The 18,170-nt window shown below is 45.0% G+C and overlaps 1 protein-coding gene across 4 annotated transcripts in view; it reads left to right on the top strand.

Moving 5' to 3' along the window:
• OSMR (oncostatin M receptor) overlaps window positions 1-18,170 on the top strand; it is a 41,897-nt gene that overhangs the window by 22,052 nt on the left and 1,675 nt on the right. For all 4 annotated transcript variants that reach the window (XM_088653230.1, XM_088653226.1, XM_088653229.1 and 1 more), the window contains 10 exons: window positions 533-672; window positions 2,792-2,957; window positions 4,206-4,282; window positions 5,581-5,803; window positions 8,004-8,189; window positions 9,976-10,077; window positions 11,039-11,200; window positions 14,351-14,515; window positions 15,118-15,202; window positions 16,907-16,955. In XM_088653230.1, the coding sequence (XP_088509356.1) occupies window positions 533-672; window positions 2,792-2,957; window positions 4,206-4,282; window positions 5,581-5,803; window positions 8,004-8,189; window positions 9,976-10,077; window positions 11,039-11,200; window positions 14,351-14,515; window positions 15,118-15,202; window positions 16,907-16,955 (1,355 nt within the window). The remainder of the gene's footprint in view (window positions 1-532; window positions 673-2,791; window positions 2,958-4,205; window positions 4,283-5,580; window positions 5,804-8,003; window positions 8,190-9,975; window positions 10,078-11,038; window positions 11,201-14,350; window positions 14,516-15,117; window positions 15,203-16,906; window positions 16,956-18,170) is intronic.

Below are 18,170 nucleotides of genomic sequence, written 5' to 3'. Positions count from 1 at the left end.
GTACAAATATCACAAGTAGATAACACAAAAAAGCTATTGTGACAGCACAGAACAATTTGATAAGCTATCTTTCTTAAAACAGCAACCTAAAACTAAAACAACTAACATATAGGGACCATAATGGCTACTAGCAGAACCAAAATACAACTGAGACAAGCAGACTTACCCACCAAGTATCTACTAGCATATATTTATACGGTGCTTTTTTCTGGGGGGGACACACAGGGGTACGCGTCCCCTCATTCACATTTTGTGAATCTAAGTTTGGCCTCATTGAGGGGCAGTATTTCAATATGAGTAGGAAAATGAGAGTACTCCTAAAACACTCTATTTATAAATAGCAGCAGTAGCTCTCTCACTTCCTCTTATCTGCATTTATGTTCCAAGACTACAGCAGAGGCACCTCCAGTTTTGATCATGGAATTCTATGAAACTATCCTGAAATAATTCAGAGTTATTATTGCACACGTTTTACTGTCCAAAGTCACTGAATTGCTCTTTCAGTAATGTACATTTTTCTTTCTCAAACTAGTTCATCCTGCAGCCCCCTACAACCTCCTTGCAGGTTATACAAACGCTACTACCATCCAGTTACAATGGCAGATAAATGAAACAAGCCAAGCCCTGTTGCTGTTATGTGAAATTCATGGTGCTTCTCATGATGGGGAACAGGTAAGGAGGAAACATGATTAGCACAAAGAAATGTGTGGTGGTCTTTTTCAGATTCATAACATTTGTGGCTTCCCTGTTAAATTGCTCAACATCTAGTGATGGCGGAGAGCTTAGAAAACACTAGACGGCAATCTTTTGCATGGTTGTTTTAAGAAGTATGGAAACTAGTGCTAAAGGAAAAAGCTTACTTACAAAATGTACACTTTAAAAAAGGGGATCAGAGGCATATAAATTTCATGAAACGTGGTATTGTTTTATTGTACATGGTTGTAAAAAAGAAAAGAAAATAACTTAAGCCGCCTGTCTACACATAAACAGCTGTGGTTGGGAAAGCAAAAGCAACAAACAGATTTGTGACGATGTATCGGGCAAGGTCCTACACCCATCCATTTTACAGACTTGTTTTGTTTTTCTTTATATTTTGTTATGCTTTAAATTTAACATTGACAGTGTTATGGTTCTTGCTGTATTCTGTGTGAAAATTCAATATACACAATGGTTTTAAAAAAAGAATACGCAGATTAGTCTGCAAAAGCGAAGTAATTTTTTTTAAAAAAAACATGGCACAAAACTTTCAACTCCTGAAGGGACCCCTGTGTGTCAAGATTTTATTCCACAGAACTGTGGCATATAGTGCATGCCTGCAAATGCTTACAAAGGAAACTACATGTTCCCAAGTTTTTGGGAAGCCATGGTTTATGGCTTACAGCAAATGACTTCTTGTGTCACTTCTCCCCTACACCAACAGGGGAGATTTCACTTCTTTTCTTCGCTTCTATATAAAGCAGTATAGAAATGAAATAAAATCACATAATTGTAGAATTGGAAGGAACCCTAAGGGGCATCTAGTTCAACCCCCTGCAATGCAGGAATCTCAACCAAAGCATCCATGATAGCCCATGAAATTTGATTTGCTGTGACTTCCAAATGTGCGATTGGGCCTTGTTTCCCTTGAAACAAACCACAACCTGATGCTAAGCTATGTTATTGGCTTCCTAGTTGTTGTTTTTCCTGAACTAGGCACAGTGGTCCTGCATTCACACAACAAGCTTTTTTTTTTTGCTTTTGTTAGGGGAGGAGTGAAGTGGGAGTCATCTGCTTGTTCATTGTAAGCCATTAACTGTGGCTTACTGTGATCAGTGGTGTGACTGGTGCCCATTGCGACCAGTAAGACAGAAATAGGTGGAGCCACAGTCAACGTCAAGCAAAGCCAACTATTTCTAGTTCAGCTCCCATGCTCTTCCCAACTTAGTTCTGCAATGGCAACACTGAGCTTAAGGAAGAGGAAGCTGATAGCTAGTGCCACAACCAGGACTGGATGCATTAAAGAAGTCAGGCAGGTGTGGGCTGCCTGAGGACAGAGTGAGGTTGGTGGAGCAGTGCCTCATTTGCCCCAATGGACCAGCCGCCGCTGATTATGAGGTGTGAATGAGACTACTACCAGTATATTGAGTTGGGCTGGGTTCCATGTAATCATGGATGTGATTATAGCATTAATTGTTAAAGCTGCAAGCACAAAAAGTTGGTACTTTCAACCAAAGCAAATAAGCACGCATTGTTATTGTTGTTGTTTAGTCGCGTCCGACTCTTCATGACCCCATGGACCAGAGCACGTCAGGCACTCCTGTCTTGCACTGCCTCCCGCAGTTTGGTCAAACTCATGTTTGTAGCTTCGAGAACACTGTCCAACCATCTCATCCTCTGTTGTCCCCTTCTCCTTGTGCCTTCTTTATGGTCCAGCTCTCACTTCCATACATCACTTCTGGGAAAACCATAGCTTTAACTGTACGCATAACCATAGCAAATCTTCTATCCTTAAAGACCCTGTTAAATATATAGATTGAAAACCAACATCACAGCCATGTTATAAACAAAGGTCCCACCCTTAGCCAGGAGTAGCTTAGGACTCCTTGCTGACCAGTGTTGGAGTGTGTGTGATCTAACATGAAAGTCCTGGTTGAAACTTGATTCCTTTTGATATAGCCCTGTTCTGCATCTTATTAGTTTCTAATGTGGATGGATGTATTGCATAACACGTTATTTTAAATGCAACAAAAGGTTTTTAACAATAGGAAGCTGTAGTTTGACCCTAAACATGTTTAATGTTCATGTTTTGCAGAAAAATGTTACACTGCAGTACAGTAAAGATTCACATCCCCAAATTATCCTGGATGGGTTGCAGCCTTCTACAAACTACACATTAAAAGTACGCTGTGGTGCTGCTAGACATTTTTGGAAATGGAGCAAATGGAGCGAAAGTAAAACTATCCCAACAGATGAAGCTGGTAAGGATGCCATGTTGTGGGGAAGAAGTTTGTGGTGACTAGGTTTATAATCCTCTTCTGCAGGATGCTGTTTGCCCACATTTTACAAAAATTGTGGGGAAATGGTCAAAAGGGAACTTTTTCACTTTTTGAATGTGCAGAATGAAAAATGGCAAAAGAATAAAAAAACATATGGAGTAGATGACCCACTCCTCCCCAATCTCCCCCTCTCCTTCTTCCTATCATGGGAATTGGGAAGAAGATACAGTAAATTTATTTAATCCTCTACAGACCCACTTGTGCGGGTTAACTAACAAAGGAAAATAATGGCTGGTACCTGTTTTAAAACCATGGGGGCTAGTACATAAAGAGTCCTAGTAGCAGAGCTTAAATCCTATCGTTAGGCAGATTAAAGAAGCATAGGAATAGGTCATTAAACCTTCTTTTAATAATGTGTTCAACTGCATGAAGCTGTTTTGCAGTGAAACAAACCACACACTGAAGTAAGTTTAAAATATACTTATCGTCATGGATTGCCTTAAGCAGCAACAATAAGCAAATGCAGGCATGAACATTATTGAGTAGAAATATGTAGGGAGAGAGGGGGGAACAGGAACAGGAAACAAGCCTTACTTCCTCCCTTCCAGGAGAAGAGGGGATGTGACATCACTGAGCCTACTCTTGCAAATTAGAACTCTGTGATCCTTAACTCCTTCACATACTAACTAGCATTGTTAGATTTGACTGCAAATCTTCCACATGGGCCTCATAATGCAGCAGCGGCAGCAAGGTTTTTTCTCTCTCTCTTCCTCCACTGGGACATCTAGAATACAGTGGTACCTCTGGTTAAGAACTTAATTCGTTCCGAAGGTCTGTTCTTAACATGAAACACCACTTTAGCTAATGGGGCCTCCTGCTACTGCCACGCCGCCAGAGTACGATTTCTGTTCTCATCCTGAAGCAAAGTTCTTAACCTGAGGTACTATTTCTGGGTTAGCAGAGTTTGTAACCTGAAGCATTTGTAACCCGAGGTACCACTGTACTCGTAATAGTTCCCAGGTCCCAAGTCCAATGTTATAAGGTGTGTGTCTGAACGACACTCATGTCCAGCACTCAAGTTTATTCTTGCACACACTACCAAGAGGTTTAGGATATTTTGTTGGAGCTAGTGACAAAGAAGCCTTTTTCAGCTGTTTTCCCCACCTGGGTTTTATAATATGAGTTCCATTCCACAGTGTATAACCCTGTTTTATGTGCTTTGGTTTACAGCTCCATCAGGGCAACTGGATATTTGGAGAGACATCAACTCGTGTTTGGAGAACTGTAGCATAACCATATTCTGGAAAGTAAGTCTTTCAGGTCATGCAGCCAGTGATGATGAGAGATTTCACCCCTTCCACTGCTAATAACTAAAAACTGCAAGGGTTAGACTATTTTTTTAGATAAAGTACTTCACATATACATTGCGCATTACAAATCATTGCTCCGTTACTGTTCCCTAGGAAATTACTAGTATATTTTTTAAGGAGTTTGTTAACTGGAGTGTCAGAAGAACCCTTGATCCTGACAAAATGTAGCTCCCTAACAAAAGGAAAGGATGGGTAAGCTTGGCCAGGAGGCTTCACCAGTCTAAGCAAATCTTCTTGCCCCCTTAGTACTCTGCTGTCCATATATCCAGAATTCCACAATGGGAGCTTGGGTACCACCTCATTGGGGAGAGACAATAGTTTGGTGGGGCCCATGCTTTGCATGTGGAAGGTCCCAGGTTTAATCCCTGCCATTTCCAGTTAAAAGGATCCAGTAGCAGGGAATGAGAAAAATCTCGGCCTACAGTACTAGAAAACCAATGCTGGTCCTGGGGTAGTTGGATAAATAGGTTGACTCAGGCTGTGTACACTTGACCAGCTTTCAAGGCTTCTATGTCATTCCTTTTCTTAATTTGGATTGAATCTGGTTTGGCGGGGAAGCACATCAAAACACAGCAATTCATTAGCAACAATGCCCTTAAAAATCCTATGCCCTTTTAAAATGTGGGGTTTTTGGGGGGCGGGGCGGAAGGGTTGTTGTTTTTATTTTGATTATATATTTTGTGGTTTTATATTTTGATTTTATTCTGTGAACCACCCTGAGACCTCCAGGTATAGGGCGGTATATAAATTCAATAAATAATAATAAAAATAACAGCAGGATCGTTATGATAAGATCGGTACGGATTTTGTTCAACGTTGTGTGAACACCAGTTTCCAAACCAGCAATGGGAACACACTAGGCGCAGAGTTAAACAGGTGTTTGTACACAGCCTTGGAATTTTCTCCAACTTGAGCTGTTGGTTTCAAAGAACAGGATGGAACCATGTTCCCTGTTAATGGGCAGGAGTTTTATATGGAAGGGTGGTTTTTTTCCCTTTCAAAAATAAAAAGGCTCAAAAGCCATTATGCAAGAGAGTCGTTGTTCCAGAATCTGCCTGCCCAGTTGACTCACTAGTCTTGTCGCTTCACCCTGCATGCAGCTGTCAACTGGCAGCTTCTGATTTCTCAAGAGAAAAATACAAAAAGATAAACTGACATTTCTTATAAAGAATAGTCAACAAAAGCAACTTGGTTCTGTTGTAGAAAAGGACATTGTTTTGTTTTCCTCCCAATAGGCATCACCAGACTTCCATGCTCATGGAAAAATTGTAAAGTATGAGATATTGTGGGAAAAGTTAGCGGAACCTACTGAAACACATCACAGTGACATAAGCCCCACATTGAATAATTGCACCATTTCCCTTGGTAACTCATCTTACAAAATCAGCGTCTCGGCAAGGAACTCTGTGAACGCATCTCATCCTGCTGTGATTGTCATCTCGGCAGCTGAAGATGATGGTTTGTACAGCTAAACGTGTTCCAATATGTGGTTCTTCCTTTTGTCCCAATGAGATAATGTTATGCCTACCAGATTTGAGAAATATATGAGAACCCCTGTACACCTAGAACTCTACCTTCTTTCCTTTGTGGAACTGCCATGACTTGGACTTCTAGCTGGCTGAACGCCTTAGAGTTCACTCAAAAGTGGGTTTCTTAATCCTGTGCATTGAAACACTAAATTGTGTGTTTTTCTCCTGCCACCACATCCCAAGGAGATGGGTGTGGCGATCACACAGGGTCCCCTGTCCTTTAACGGTCTATTGATCCCTGCGCCACCACAGTACTCGCTGCCACCAACCAGGTACTCCCCGATAAATCACTGAGTCCAGTCAGGGTTTAGAATGTGAACACAAAACACAGATTACAAGCTTATGGTTACTCAGGTAGTATTCTGTCAGTATCTTATCTTTAGTTCCTATATACCTTCTTATACCTTCCTATACCTGAAGGAGCGTCTCCACCCCCATCGTTCTGCCCGGACACTGAGGTCCAGTACCGAGGGCCTTCTGGCGGTTCCCTCGTTGCGAGAAGCCAAGTTGCAGGGAACCAGGCAGAGGGCCTTCTCGGTGGTGGCGCCCGCCCTGTGGAATGCCCTCCCATCAGATGTCAAGACATCTGAAGGCAGGCCTTTTAGGGAGGCTTTTAATGTTTAATAGATTATTTTATTTCATTTTTCTGTTGTAAGCCACCCCGAGTGGCTGGGGAAACCCAGCCAGATGGGCGGGGTATAAAAAATAATAATAATAATAATTATTATTATATACCTTTCACAATCCAGTTCACAAGTTCACAATCCAACCAACCTCCTCCCAGTTTCCAACCCAAACTGTCTAAGTTCTCATCTGATTCTCTCAGACCCTGACTATCTCTGACTCAGACTCGCTTTCTCTCTCACGGACTAAACCAACCGACAGACCCCACTCTTAGAACTCTCAACTCTCAACCCTCCACTTTTAGCCCTCAACTCCACCAACTCAACTAACTCCTAAAACTCCCCCAGTGTTTTTTATACCCTAGCTGACTCCGCCCCCTGGGCTCTCATTGGGCAGACAGTTAACTCTTTCACTCTCATACTGGGATTACATCACTAGCATAATAGGCAAACGCCATAATGGGTAACACTAAAAAAAAATCAATTTTGTATTATTTCTCTCTCACGGGGTTGTTACATGGGGTTGTAACAGATTTAATGACTAGTTATGTGTGAGCCAAGCTGTGGTTTAGAGAGACATTAATGAACCCAGCTTCCTCTTCACCTCATTCACTCCCTCTCATCTCTTGTCCTGAGTGGTTGAGAGGAAGAGTTTGAGAGGTCTTGTTTCCAAAGCACATAACATCCACAATCTGCAGTGTTGTCTGGAACCAAAACTGCACTCAATGTCAATTGTGGTTAAATTTGAAAAAGCTATCTTCAGGGGAAAAAAGTATCAAGTAGGTCTGCTTTAAACCAAGAGTCAGCAACCTTTTTCTGTTGAGGGCCACATTTCATTTGAGGGCAATCTGTGCAGTAGTCACAAGTGAATAGAAGTACCCCCCCCCTACTTTCTTTCTGCTGCCCCCTTCTCTCTGCTTATTTTTTCACTTCCTAGTCAAATGCAGGAATTGGGCCAAAGCCTTAGGGCCATAGATTGTTCACCTGTGTTTTGACCTAACCCAGGCATCCCCAAACGTCGGCCCTCCAGATGTTTTGGACTACAATTCTCATCATCCCTGACCACTGGTCCTCTTAGCTAGGGATCATGGGAGTTGTAGGCCAAAACATCTGGAGGGCCAATGTTTGGGGATGCCTGACCTAACCATTGCTAATGTTAACCACGGTCTCTCTGGACAACATGATAAACCATGCTTAAAAGCAAGCAGCAGTGAAAGCTGTAGAAATTCTGCTCCTGGCCACAAAGGAGTAGGAGAAAGGGATGAGCCCGTGACTCAATGCAGCTCATTCACATGCTAAGTTTGACATTCAGATGTGGTCATTATCTCATTAGTTTGTCTAACCTGATGCAACAAAATACTTGGGTTTGCAACTTTTGGCTCTCCATGTTGCGATATGCGCCTTGCTTCCTTGAGCGTTCCAGGGACAACACTACAAAGTTCAGTGTCCTTTGGGTGAGATAGCACTCAAAGCTCTTAACTAATGCTACAATATACTGCTTTTTAGGGAACATGAATTGCAGCATGGAAGACACACAGAATAACACAGAACATGGCATTTATATTGCTTGGCAGTCTCAAAGCAGGTTTGATGGCTACGTCGTGGACTGGTGCAACAACCCGAAGTCCCATCTTTGTGACTTTCAGTGGAAGAAGTTCGGCCCCAATGACTCCAGTGCTCTCATTACACTTGGTAGGAACAGCATACCATTGTCATTGAATGACTAATTCTTGAGCTGAAGAGGAAGTGAAACTTCTGATAACTTTCTCCAGGAGAAAGATGGGGGTACAGTGATGAAGCTGTCCATTTTTATCAATAACTCAGTGGTGTGTGTGTATATACACACATACACCAACCATTGACTGCAATATTCCCTTGGATTGTCCCCATCGGTGGGGGGCAGATGGCTTGATAGGCAAGGTTCCAGAGAGTAGCATTTCAGGGCATCATATTCTCCCCAATGCTATTTACCATCTGCTGTGGGAGTGACCATAAGATCTGGAGTAAAGTGTATTTTTCTGTAACATCTGAGTCAGGAGCATGTCCTGAATTGTTTCCCAGATGCAATAATAGGCTGGATGAGGGCTAGCTAACTGAACACTGAGAAGATCTTAAGGGCCGGTGGTTCCCAGGCCCAAGAATTCAAATGCCTGCCTGTGCTGGATGAGGTTGCAGTTCTTCTGCCGGAGCAGATACATCGTTTGGGACAGGGCTTTTTTCCCAGCCAGAACTTGCCAGAACTCTGTTCCGGCACCTCTCAGGTGGGTGCCATTGCCATTCGAAAAGAACAAGGGAGGTGTTCATGGTGAGTTTTGGCACCTCTTTTCCTAGAGAAACAGCGCTGGTTTAGGAGCAAATCAATCATTATTAGAGGCCCAAGTGACCTGTGTGGCATGCAGATCCTTAAAAACGAAGAGTAATGCATATGTCGTTTGATGAGCCACTCAGTACTCTAGTTTGGCATTTTGCACTAGTTGTAGCTTCTGAACCAAGTGCAAGGACCAGTGGCGGACCTTCATGCTCCGGCACCGGGGGCGGAGAGCAGGCGGGGACGGGGCTGGCATGTGTTCTGGGGCGTGAAGCACCGCCTGTGGGGGCGTGGCACAGGTTCTGGGGGCGTGGCGTGGCGCCCACGGGCAAGGCGGGCAGCCGCTATGGCACCCTCGGGGGCATGCTGCCCAGGGCGGAGCGCCCCTATCGCCCCCCTCTTCCTACACCCCTGGCAAGGGCAACCCCGCAGAGTGCATTACAGTAAACTAAATGTGAGGTTTTTGATGCCTGGACCATCACGGGAGAGTCCATCCCTGTCCAGGAATGGGTGCAGCTGTTGTTTCATCCATATATCTGCATAAATTGTTTTTTAAGAGTATCAAAACATGGTTTAATTGTTCTTAGGGTTTGCCGAAATAATTTGATTGGTTCTAGAATTTGTTTTTTGGGTTTGGGTTTTGTCTTGCACGCTGCACTTTGATGGCTTGATGCTATGACATGGTGCATACATTTATTGCATAATAATCTATGAGACTGGATGTACCGTGTTTCTCATATTATAAGACACGTCTTATATTTATTTTTTCCTCAAAAAAACACACACTATGGCTTATTTTCAAGGGATGTCTTATTTTTTTCCTCCTCCTCCTGCCGCGGCCGGCATTGCTGCTGCACCTATCACTATGTCTTATTTTCGGGGTATGGCTTATATTCCTTGAATGCTTAAAAATCATGCTATGGCTTATTTTATGGGTATGTCTTAAAATATGAGAAACAGGGTATATGAATGGGGGAATGTGAGAGACAGCTGAAGGGAGAATGGGCACAAATTCCTCATAAGCAAAAGCACACCCAGTTTCATCTCGTTCCTATTCATTCCATTACTTAAATATCACATCCTTCAGTTGATGGCTTGCTCTGTTCAGTAAATGCAATCTGACTTTAATCTCTAAGTAGAAATGCTTACCTGAAATGTATTATGTTCTAGATGCTTTCGAATCTCATGTGAGATACACTTTCCGGGTGTATGGGACTATAGATGGTAGAGCCCATTTACTGGAAAAGAAGGCTAAATATCTTAACGAATCAGGTAAGCCCGTGGTGATGTTTGACTACATTGAAAATGATGTGCTGAACAAGTCTTCTGAAAACAAGTCTAGAGCAGTGGTTCCCAGTAAGTACTGTGGACCCTGTTTTTTTCAAAAGCCAAGCAATGGACATGTTCCAGTGCGCATGGTGAGTTGTATCAACACTGCTTGCTGGACAGAAGCTAGACATATCTGTCAGGTTTGTGTGCAGAGAATCCTGCTATTTGGCAAACAATGCCCCTGGTGTTATAACCAGAATAGCTGCAGCTATGTCCAAAGTGTGCCCATGGCCACATAGTAGGAGGTCACGGTCTCTGTAATTATTATAACAGGAGGCAAAGTCCAAGGGAGTTGGGTCACTCAGTAGAACACTTAAACATGTGCTGAATCACATACTAATGAGTTTTTTCTGAGTGTGTTTGTGGAAGTATCTTCTGCAGCTGGTTGTAGCCCATGGAAGTGCATGCTTCAGTGCATTTATTTATTGCCTTTATAGCCTGTGTTTTTCCCATTGAACTCAAGTTAGTATGCAAGAGGCTATGAAGTGGCCTCTAGTCTATGTGCTACCCCTTCCCTCCCCCCCAAACCCCCTGTTTAGTTTCAGCCAGGTTGCTGCATGGTGTACCTTCAGACCACTGTATGGTGCTGATGTTGTAAAACAACAGAGTTTCTTACCAGAAAGAAACTTGAAAAATGGGATCTAGGTGAAATCCTGAGATTTGACCCTAAGTTGGGGTTTTTAGAGTGTGTCTGTCTTGGGAAGCAGGGGTGAGATGACTATTCTAAGATAGTGAGGACTTCTGAGAAAGAGTTGGCTCAATTCCCTTGTTTCCTTTTAAATTGGTGATGTTCTCAAAATGCAAACTTGCACAGGCAAGAAATGGAAATCTGACAGTGGAGCCAAGGTCAAAGGTTGGCAGTCCAAGAAGCACATAACCATTTCATCAACATCCTTTCTTCCAGACCCAGCTCATGAGCCTGAGAATCTGAAAACACATACAGTGACTTCCCATTCATTTACCCTAACTTGGGAATTTGATCATCTCAATAAAACCCACCCAGGTTTTATCAGAGGTTACTATGTTTATGTGAAAATGGAACATGGAAACTGCACATTACATCCAGGTAATTGGTTCAACACCCAAAACGTCTTGTATTCAGGCAAAACACCCATGTTTAAAACCAACAGGGCAGGGGGACTGTGCTGTACCAAGTAGCCACATCCCCATAATCATGTGTGGCCTCCCTCTGTGTCCACACATACAAGACCAACATGTTGAGAGAGGGGACTTCATGTGTCCCAGCTGATTGCTCAGGGTGCCAGATCACATGGAAGGCTTTGTGTCAGTGTTTGAAACTCCCATTGTTCTAGGCACATTTTGTGACAAGGAATTTCATTAGCGCGAGCAGATTCTGAGCTCTGGGCGCAGTACTGCGCCAAAGATTTCAGATTGAAACTGCAGAGTGGAAGGAAAGGAGGACCTTTTTCTGCCTCCCCACTTCCAGCTACTCTCTGAAGACTGAAGAAGAGAGCCTCTTAAGAATATTAGGGGGGTGGGCAGGGAAAGGACTAGACCACGTGAAAAATGAACATAATATTTTAGCTGCAGTTCATTAATTTTCAGCATTGTATTCTTGTTATTAAAAAGCACACCTAGGCAGCCCGTTGTTGCGCCCATAACCTGGGTTTAAGGTGCCGTTTAGCTCTTAGCTTTCACATCTCGGTTTCTAACACTGATTTGTGTGCGCGGTTGTACACACCTCCCTCCCTGACAGCAGTGTTGGTAACACTTTTCTGGACAGTGGAGGCTCACAGTGAGTCAAGACAAGAGTGTCAGATTAGCTCCCCTGGTGTGCCCATGTTGTGCCCTGATCCTGCATTTCTTTGACCTCACACCATTCACGTAGACACCACTGTCAGGTGGGGGCAGTTTCACAGCGTTGCCCTATTACCATGCTCCCTCTTCTGCAAATGTTCACACCACATGCTCAGCTGCCAGAGTAGGGTTTACTTGGTGCATCTGGGGGGGGGGGTACTCTGTGTAGTCCTACTCTCACACTGTCTTTACACATGAGTATGATGCTCGAATAAGACGCAGGTGGCACTGTGGGTTAAACCACAGAGCCTAGGGCTTGCTGATCAAAAGGTTGGTGGTTCGAATCCCCGCGGCGGGATGAGCTCCCATTGCTTGGTCCCAGCTCCTGCCAACCTAGCAGTTTGAAAGCACATCAAAAGTGCAAGTAGATAAATAGGTACCTCTACAGCGGGAAGGTAAATGGCGTTTCCGTGTGCTGCTCTGGTTCGCCAGAAGCGGCTTTGTCATGCTGGCCACATGACCCGGAAGCTGTACGCCGGCTCCCTCGGCCAATAACGCAAGATGAGCGCCGCAACCCCAGAGTCAGTCACAACTGGACCCAATGGCCAGGGGTCCTTTAAGCTTTAAATGATGCTCAAATAGGGTGCGGCACATGATTACTACGTCAAATGTCATTTAGGAATTGGTAGAAGGGGGGGGAATGTGGTTGTGTTATTGTTTTTCTAGAACCAAGAGATCTACCACCTGCTCCAAGTACAAATTATGTCGTGGTTCAGGGGTGGGGTGTGCATGGACTTAGAACAAACAGAGCACCTCTGATCACCTCTGAGCTCAGAGTCTCTTACGGTCCTGATTTTATCCACCTCCCTGATCAGTCTAATTTGGGGAGGGTGGAAGTCTTTTCGCTGTTGCCGCTGTTAAACCATTGGGAGTTCAAAACACTGACTTATTTACTGCAAACAATCTGGAGTTCTATCTCTGGATGCCAATCTACTTTCTATTTGCCCCTCAGTTGGCGTGTATTTTTCTTCTACTGAGCTCTGTATTACGGATGCTTTTTATGGTTTCATACAGTGTCAGTATGACACGTGTGAAAGGGCCACCTCAGTTATAAATGACTAGTGGAATTCAGCCCGTTTAAAAACGGGCGCTAGAGCGCGTGTCTCGGCAGAAGCCGGGGCCGCGGCGCCTCCTCCTCGGCCAGGACACCATGGGCGCCGCTGGGAGAAGGAGAGGTATCGGGGCTCAGGCAGCCAAGGGGCGGAAAGGAGGTGGCGGTGGGTGGATCCCGGGGCCAGCGAGCCTACTCCTCCTCCTCCTCCAGCAGCCGGCCAGAGGCTATGGCGATGCCCGTGAGGAGCCACGAGGGGCGGCCGGAGCTGCCGGGAGATGGGAGGAGGGGGTCCCACCATTGTCGCGCTCCTGCTGCTGCTGCTGGAGGAGGAGGAGGAGGAGGAAGGAAGGAGCCTGGAGCTCGAGGCGGCCTCCCCGGCGGCCCCCTCAGCTCGACGCCCGCCGCCTCGGCCCGGCCCGCCGCCTCGGCCCGGGCCGCCCTCCTCAGCCCGCCTCCTCCTCAGCTGCACATGGCAGCGGTGACTCTGCCGCTTTCCCGGTGACTCCGCCGCTTTCCCGGTGTCTCCGGCCCGAGTCCTGGCGCCGCTGCCTGGCCCGAAGGAGCCTCCGCCGGGGCGAAGGCAAGCGAGGCGCTGAGTGGCGGCTCTCTTTCCCCGGCGCCGCTTCCTGCCTTTGCCCCCGGCCCAAGAGGCGGCAGTTCCTGGCGGCTGCTTGCCGTCATGTCCCACCAGACCGGCATCCAAGGTACTGAGCCCCTTCTCGGATAGAAGAACCCACGGCTTCCCCCGGCGCCCCTCCCTGCCCCCTTGGTCTGCTGGTCGTAGGGGGGGAAGGGGGGGAAAGCAGCCTCCTCCTCGCTCTTTAGCACAAGCACACTGAGGCGCTTGTCCGGCCGGGAGCGGCGGTTGGCAGAGGGGTGGGGGGGTGGGGAGAGCGTGTGTGCGCGTGCGTGCAGTCTCTGCATCCAATCCCTGTGTCCCTGGGGCACATGCGCAGTAGCCCAGGGACACACGGAAAACGTGGACGCAGAGACACTTGCATTTTATATATATAGATGCTGCAAGTTGGGAAAGCCATGCTCTTCAGATCCAGGTGACTGGTCACTGAATAGGTGGCCCAACATCAGCGAAAAGCATTGTGATTTTCATTCTGATTTCTATCATATGCACACACAAATCCACATTTGTGTGGCCCTATATTATGGAGATGATGAGCTTGTGCCCACCCAGCTCCCATCTGCCAAGACCATTGGCCAGGTTTACTGGGTCTGATGTGAACTGGAGTCAAAAAAACACAGGCTCCTCATTTCTTCTATATTGGGTGGCTACAAGAGCTTGAAGAAAGGAACTTGTTTACCTGCCATTGCCTTTGTTTTTGAATGCAGACCATCCAGTGCATTGCATCTATACCATTGATCCAAATCTTAAGACTTTTACAGTGAGGAACTTGGAGCCCAGCACAAATTACGAGGTTGGAGTTAAAGCTTACAGTGTCGGCTCACAAGCTCTCCCTAAGAACTTCAGACAAGTATTGACACCCCCTGAGGATGGTAAGTCTTAATAGTCACTTAATTTATTAAAGCAGGGGTAACTAATGTAATGGCTTCCAGATGTTGTTCCCTGATCATTGGGCACATTGGCTGGAGGATTAAATGTTACTTGCATATTTTAACAAGGCATTTATGTGTATGGCAATTGTGAACAAGCTCTGTAGTTTGCTGAATTCTGTCATTTTTCATCAGCTGCAGTATTTTGACAAGTTGTCTTATATAGCGGGAGACAAGTTTCATGTCTCCTTAGTCATGAATCCTGTCCTGATATGGAAGACTGATTTGTCTGCATTGGTGCCGTCAATATTTCACATTTAAGAAACTCCCTCCATCTTGGACTCCCTTCTCTTTGAGTATTTCTAACCATGGTATCTCTCCCAGTAGTTCCTTAAAGTTTTTGAAATCTGCCTTCTTAAAGTCTATATTGCATGTCAATTCCACATCTGGCATGCATATTACAGAACCACCCTTCCCATTCATTTTTATTGAATTTTATCTGGCCATATTGTTTTTCCTGGTACTGAAAACCCATCTAAAATAACATTGAGTGATCTGGGTACTGCATCTGTTCCTAATATTGTTTATTTTTTTTTCTTCAACAGGAAATGGATGGCTGCAGATCCTTCTGCCACTTGTGATTGTACCATCAGTGCTCCTACTTGCTGTGTGCATTTGGAAAAGTGAATGGTGGGTTTAGCACAATTCATTAATCTTTTACATGTGAGGAGGGACCCTGGCCCAGCCAGGGTCTCTCCTCATGTGCAGGGGTGCCCCACACGTACAGAGGGGATTGGTTGTGTGTAAAGGGACTCCTGACCATTAAGTCCAGTCGTGACCGACTCTGGGGTTGTGGCGCTCATCTAGCATTATTGGCTGAGGGAGCTGGTGTACAACTTCCAGGACATGTGGCCAGCATGACAAAGCCGCTTCTGGCGAACCAGAGCAGCACACGGAAACGTCGTTTACCTTCCCGTTGTAGCGGTACCTAATTATCTACTTGCACTTTGATGTGCTTTCGAACTGCTAGGTTGGCAGGAGCTGGGACCGAGCAACGGAAACTCACCCCGTCATGGGGATTCGAACCGTCGACCTTCTGATTGGCAAGCCCTAGGCTCTGTGGTTTAACCCACAGCGCCACCTGCGTCCCTCCTTCTGTCATACCATCTCTCTAAAAAGTGATTACAATACTGCTGGTGCAGTGCCCTTCAGATAAGAATGACCCAGTTGTGAGTGGATCTGTAAGTGGGTAACGATGAAGTTAAAAGCATAGCACAGCTGCTTATGTACATCAAACACCAACTCCCTTGCTTTCTTATTAAGTGACCCTTTCACTCTTTATCCATCATTGTCTTTTCTGTTTCCCCCACTGACCCCATTTGGGGTGTTGTATCTTGAATTAATGTGTGGTGAATGGGTCTTCTACCTACTTGTGCAGTCCTTCTGCTCTTCCCTTTGTGGTGTGAATGAACAAACCTAGAAGCTTCTGCTTAACACGGTTTCTTGTTTCAACCAAACTGGAAAACTAATTGCCAGCTTGGGAACAAGCCAGGGTGTCATTACGTGGAGCCAGCTTGAGATCCTGGCTTTTTCTAAAGTTGGTGTCAGAGACTGGTTGGACGCAGAGGAATTGGGCGGGGGGGGGGGAGGAACCAGCTGGGGAGCCACTAAGGGAAGATGGCTCAGAGCCTGGACAGCTGCAAACCATAGTTTCCTGGTTTAGATAAAATGGGAAACGATGGTTAATTAGAGGCTACCTGGTTAAACTGTGGCTGAAGCAAAGGGGGTATGTACACGCACAAAGGCTTTTCATATCTTGGCTTATTAAGTTATGAAATGATCATTGACTGTAAATATATATATGTGTGTGTGTGCATGGTTCAGAACAGTGGTCATGGCCCAGGAGTGGGAGAATGAATAGCTCCTGTCACCCTAACAGGCTAATTCTTAAGTGCAGCTTCAAGGCTTGATGTCAGTTGTGGTGCAGCAGCAGTTAATTTCTGACTGGCACCTGGGTGATGTTGGGCCAGCAATGGGGAAGGAGAGAAGCACATTCACCACCTTGAGCTCTTTGGAGGAAAGGTGGAGCAATAACAAAACAAACTTGCTTAGGCTTCCCCTGATAAGCCGGTGGTGCTGTGCCTCCTACCCAGGTGCACTTCAGTTACCTACTCTGGGCAGAGCAAGGGGGCTAGTGCACAGCGTACCTGGGCAGGTAAATATCTAACTTTATGGACAAACACGCCAATTGCATTTGACTGTTTCAGCTGATTCTCAGAAGACCGTTGTGGATTTAGTCCTTTGACACGACAAATAACTTTATCACTGCTGTGTTTTAAGCAACAAAATAAGTTGCCTTTCTTTTCTTATTTTTCCCCTCCCATGCTTTTCTAGCGTGAAGAATTCATTGAAAATCCCCCATCCTGATGCAGCTCTTTTAAAGGTAGGATAAAATCACTATCAAAATCTGATAGTGGAGGACTCTATAAACAGTGAAGCTGGCAAAACTACCTTTAGGTGTGCAATGTGACTCTCTCCTAAATCTGTTCCGGGGTTTCCCCCAAAACCTCCAGAGCAGATTTAGAGCAGGGAAGTTACATTGCACAGCTAAAAGTCATTGCATTCGTGTTACCCTTCAGTTGGCTACAAGCCCTAAGCTGGTCATCCTTTGGTTAAATTGAATTTTTTAAAAAATAAATAAATATTTTATTCTTTTTTGCATACAGAAAGTTACATTTGTTACTCAACAATTATATTCCAATTCAACAAAACTAGTGACTCCCCCCTCACCCAACATTGAGGTTTCTAACCCAAATTACATACAATTGCATTTTATCTTATCTTATTTCATCCTCTCTAACATGTAAGAAAATAGCAGAGCATATTAAGAAACACTTCAAACTCCACTGTGGTCATAATGTGTGGGAAATAACTTTTAATAGAGCCTAGATTCTAAAATACAGTCATACCTCGGTTTAAGCACGCTTCGGTTTGAGTACTTTCAGTTTAAGTACTCCGTGGACCCGGATTAATCCACTTTCCATTACTTTCAATGGGAAAGTTCGCTTCAGGTTTAGTACGGACTTCCATAACCAATTACACTCATACTTCGGGTTAAGTACGCTTCAGGTTGAGTACTCCACGGACCCGTCTGGAACAGACTTATCCACTTTCCAGTACTTTCAATGGGAAAGTTCTTTTCAGGTTAAGTATGCTTCAGGTTAAGTACAGATTTCCGGAACCATTGTGTACTTAAACCGAGGTACGACTGTAGTACCTTTTGTCAGTGCCATCAATTTTGCCATCTCTGCATATTCCAAGATTTTCATCAACCATTCTTCCTTAATTGAAATCCAATGAGAGTTAAGTCATGGAAAGTCCCACTGATATCACATCCAGCTGGACTCAAACCTGTTCCGATTGTGTTGGGCAATAGTGTGTGGGTCTCTAGAAACAAATATGCTAGCCTAGTGTTCCTTTTGCCCTACATACTTTCCAGGGTTCTAAAATGCACAAGGAAACCTCCTTGGCTGCAGGAAGCTGCCTGAGCAAGTTGCCCTCCGTGCGTTGGAAGGTAATGAGATGTTTTAAATTCACGCTCATCTACCACAGAAATGGAAGGAGTGGCTGGAGGACACTTTAGCCTGGATCCAGCCCA

Source organism: Zootoca vivipara, chromosome 10, assembly GCF_965207765.1.
Source record: "Zootoca vivipara chromosome 10, rZooViv2.hap1.1, whole genome shotgun sequence".
NCBI lineage: Eukaryota > Metazoa > Chordata > Lepidosauria > Squamata > Lacertidae > Zootoca > Zootoca vivipara.
Note: the sequence above shows the minus strand (reverse complement) of the source record. Positions and strands in the feature narration are given on the sequence as shown.